General features: G+C 41.5%; 1 protein-coding gene across 2 annotated transcripts; it reads right to left on the bottom strand.

Annotated features, from left to right (window-relative positions):
• Positions 1-557: 557 nt before the first annotated feature.
• On the bottom strand, positions 558-3,385 carry LOC121913666 (stathmin-like). Of its 2 annotated transcripts, none has more exons than XM_042436396.1 (5): positions 3,319-3,385; positions 1,494-1,537; positions 1,225-1,397; positions 856-1,047; positions 558-760 (listed from the first exon to the last, which is right to left on the bottom strand). In XM_042436396.1, exons 2-5 carry the CDS (start codon positions 1,507-1,509, stop codon positions 686-688), a joined length of 456 nt encoding a protein of 151 aa, XP_042292330.1. In that variant the 5' UTR covers positions 1,510-1,537; positions 3,319-3,385; the 3' UTR covers positions 558-685. The 2 variants fall into 2 exon arrangements, with proteins under 2 accessions (XP_042292330.1, XP_042292331.1); XM_042436397.1 differs by having other exon boundaries at positions 3,254-3,325.
• Positions 3,386-4,581: the final 1,196 nt, after the last annotated feature.

Genomic DNA, 4,581 nt, shown 5'->3' with positions numbered 1-4,581 from the left:
GAGATGCCAAAGTGTATTGCTCTTATGCATTCCATGTGTAGACCCCTGTTCAGTGATATTCAAGATGGCATCCATTTACATGTCTGGCATGTTAATTCACAGCTGTACAGCAAGAAGTCATGTGCTTTGAAGACAACCCCAATATTTTTACAAAAGCGAAGAATCAGCAGTGGCACAAAACATGATCTGCAGGAGCAAACTAGCAGAATCTGGGTAGCAAAGCTGCACTAAAACACCTGTATGTGTAACAGCCAACGCCTTGATCAAACCTTGTGCTACTTTTTTTTTGTAGTTTTTTTTAAAATACACAGTAAGTGCAGAGAACAGGTGTGGTTCACAGGGACAGTTTCAAAATGCACTATGAAATAGGCAGGGATAAAAGACCTATGCATAGAAACATGCTTCCTCAAAAAGGATAAGTACACACTGCTAATTTTCAAAAAGGGCAGAAGCTGCACTGACAAGCTACATATCAGATGGATTAGACTCGACAAGGGGGGAAAATAATCCACATGTAAAACCAGCGCAAGTACACTTATAGCAGGAGAATTGAAAAATTCACAAAGTGGAACTTGTTTTATTTCAAAAAGGTGGGTAGTGAACACAACAAAAATACTGGCCGAACAAAAAATAAATCAATCTTTGGATACGTAAAAAACCCTATACAATCCCCCGTTGGTGACTTTCAGTCTTCCGAAGTGCCTTCTTCTGAGTTCTCTTTGGTTTCCTTGTTCTTTCGCACCTCTTCAAACTTTTTGTCCTGTTAAACAGAAGATGAAAATGCAAGGTTAAGTCCCAACATCCTGGCAGCAAACTATTTTAGAGTATCCATTTACTATCATGTGAAACACTAACCTTCTCCTTGAATTTCTCATTCATCGCTGCCATAATTGCTGTGCGGTTCCCTTTGTTGGCCTCCATCTTCTGATTGAGCTTCTCCTCTGCCATCTTGCTAAAGTTGTTGTTCTCCTCCATAGCTTTCTGTAGCACTTCCTTTTCATGCTCACGCTTCTCAGCTAAGTGCTTCAGAACCTCGGCTTCATGGTTCTGAAAAAGCACGGTTAAAAAAAAAATATCACATTTTAGTTTTCCCACCCAACATCCTCCACATGCATTCAAATGTATGAAACTGATGAGCTACAGATTTTAAAATAAATAAAAATGTATGTTTTTGTTTCTGTGACAATCTGGGCTCAACATTTATTATATTGAAGACATTTTTACCTTGCGTCTCTCCTCTGCAGCGTCCAGCTTCCTCTGGATTTCTTCCAGTGAGACATCCTTTTTCTTGGGAGGAGACAGGGGGAACTCACCCTTGGCGTCTGGGGCAGGAGCACCCAGGATGACCTCAAAGGCCTGGCCAGAAGCCCGCTTGTCGAGCTCTTTGACCTGGATATCTGCACAGAAAAAGGCAAGACAACACATTAAAGCACACTGAACCATTATTCAGAATGATTTACATTTTTAAAAAAGAAACTTAAGATATAATTCACCTTCAGAGGCTGCCATCTTAAGAGTGCGCTGCAGGTCAATTTACCTAAAGGGAAAAATTGAAGAAAAAAGTCAAATTGTTGTGACAGTGATTTACTGTCTGATTAATTCATGTTAGCAGATGCCTCTCAAATGAGTGACCTCTAGCGGCTCTTTCACAGCATATCCTAGCAACCACCTCCTTCAAAAAAAGCCAGATTAAAACAAGGCCCTCAGTCGACACCCCATGGCCGTCTTCAGCACTGCAGCCAACCACCGCCCATCAATCCACATAACGGCAAAGGCATTCAACGCCTGCAGGACACACACACCATTGTTTATCTTCAAACTTGTGGCAGCAGTGACATTCAGATCAATCTGCAAGCCATTGAGCCGCTTCACTAGACAAGAGGAAGGCCTTTCAGAGACCCATCTACCGCCGCCTTAATTGTTAATGAACGACACAAGCCACATTTTGTTGAAACAAAAGGCTGTGATCAGGGTGGGTACGGCAGGCAGTGCCAGGTGCAGACAAGGCCTACACCCGGCCTACTAACAGCCAATATAGACCATCTGAAATCAGATTAGTGAGCAATGAGAATATCTGGGGAAAATCATCATCAGGGAGCACCTGTTCTTTTCACCATGTGTTTGAGCCACAGGAGGGGGGGGGTGAATACACAAGTGTACAACAACAGCCGACTAACCATGCAGGAGGGGGGAGCTGGTATAGACTGATCCTCTAATGTAACAAATATATAATTTGAAAGACTTCCAAATTTCAAAAATTGACTATAAATCTGAGGAAGTGATAGAACAATGACAAACAGCTGTCATGTCATTTGGTCAAGTAGTTAATGAGAGTCATAAACGATCACCAAAACCAGCTGGGCTCATTGAAAGAAAAGACCCCTCCCCTGATATTGCATAAAAGGCTTCCAACTAGCTAAATGTGTCTCTTATTTGACGTCTGCTTCCCATATAAATCCAAAAAAACACTATAAAAATCTCATTTTGACCCAATTAGAATGAGATTTGGCAGATGCCCACACCTTGCAAACACCAATTTGCCACCCACGGTTGGCATTTTTTTGAACTGTTGCCTGACATCGTCTTAACAATGTCCTCGTTGACAATGACGATACGTCTCCTTCATTCAGACACAGGTTTCAGTCAGTTTGCTGGTGTCATTAGCTCAAGCATAATAAGCAGCATCAAACAAAGGCGCTTTTGACAGCGACGTGACTAGCAGCTGCAAACAAAGAAGAGCTGACGGCAGGTTGCTTCCACAGAAAATGTCGAATAAAAAAAGCTTTTCACACACACATACACACTAGTGCGGTGGAGGGTGTGTATAAGAATTGGGAAAATGTGGCCGCAGCCCACCGATTTCACCGACATGAAAGAAGTCCTCCAAGTCTGTCCTCGTCTGTCTGTCTGTCTGTCTGTCGGTGCTGTGCCAGTGTCTCCCACCATACAATAGGCGAACCACCCGCCATAAAGCACACTGCCAGGCGCCGTTTCTGTCTTTTCTTTCGTTGAAATAATCCCAAACGATTTTTTTTTTAAAAGCCTCACTAAATCGAAGATATCCACCTACAACTTATCAGTCAGTGTTAGTTAGCTCCAGTGCTACACTAACGAACACACAATTCACAACAAAAAAGGATGAACAAAAATTCAAACAGACCGTCCAAAAATAATGCCTATAACATTAAAATATTAAACTTGTCTCGGCTGCATCTCTTTACAACATCATGAACTCAGCTATGTTTGTACTTACAGACTAAAAAAACAATTCCTGTAGACTTTTTGGAGGGTAATAAAGATGCTGTCTGTCACACCCACCTTCAACAAGCCGTGGATGCTGTGCTCCTCTCTCACAGAGTTTACCGCGAGCCCTCTGCACGAGCTGTAAAAGCTCGCACATAAATGGACCAACGCGAGTGCCGTCACGCCGTTTGCTGCCAACCATTGGTTGGACCCCAACTCCAGGGGGCTTCTGGGAATTGTAGTTATTTGTGACTTTATGTGTAGACAATGAGCTTCAGTTACTCCACTACAAAAAATGTGTTTAATAGAATTTATCATGACAATAGAGGGCAAATTATGTGAAGTAACAATCCATGATAATCTACTGAAAGCCATACATAAGAAAAACACATATTATGGCAGTTTTAGAGTTCATTGTTCCCCCGAAAGTGATTGTTGCCCCACCCAATTATTAATATAAGTGTATGTTGGAAGGTTCAGTGTCACAAATGGTTTTATTTTTCGCATTTGAAATATTATGAATTTAAAAATGTTTAGTTCATGTCCATGACTGACGCATTACATGATTTCAGGGTTTCACTATATTACACAGCACTAGAAGATATGGTGTCAAAACTAGAATAAATAAGTAAATAAAAACACAGGAGATTCTTAGCCACACAATCTAAACAAACTCCCCATTATGATAACTAAAAATACACATTTTGATATGTTTGGTTTAGGCTATTTGGAGATTTTAGCTTTAGGGCCTTGATGTTGGCACACCCTGTGCAATGAGACTGTTGTCAGTATGATGTCAAAATAAGTGCAGGACAAGACTGAAAGAGGCCAATCTTGAGACAGATCATGCAGGTTCAAGCCCTTACATCCCTACAAGCTCTGACCCTGACCTTTGACCCTTCTGTGAGGAAAAGGAGGAGCAGAAACAGTCAGTGAGGTAAATATAATTTTACATTAAGATGCAAAGGATTCCTGTAGGGAAATTGTGACATGAATGTAACACAGGTGGCAAAGTCAACACTGGAATATGTAAGGATGTATAAGAAGGATGACTGTGCTGCTATCCTTGTTAGTTTGAGTCCTCACTCCTGACACAACATTTAAGTGAGACATGTGGACAGCAGATGCCCTGAAAGCAAATTGAATTTATTGGGAGCAGTCAGCTGTAGCCCAATGTTCCTATATAGCTGATCAGTGACATCGACACACACAGTCTTTACTCTGTAAGTTAACAAAGCTGAATTAGCAATAACAACTGGTGCATGATTTAAAGGCCAGTATGCCAGGCATGCAAGGGAAGTAGAGGGAGGTGCTGTTGTGGTATGATATAAACTCAGT

The sequence above is a fragment of the Thunnus maccoyii genome, chromosome 15 (assembly GCF_910596095.1).
Source record: "Thunnus maccoyii chromosome 15, fThuMac1.1, whole genome shotgun sequence".
In the NCBI taxonomy this organism is placed as follows: Eukaryota; Metazoa; Chordata; class Actinopteri; order Scombriformes; family Scombridae; genus Thunnus; species Thunnus maccoyii.
This window is presented reverse-complemented; position numbering and strand designations above follow the sequence as displayed.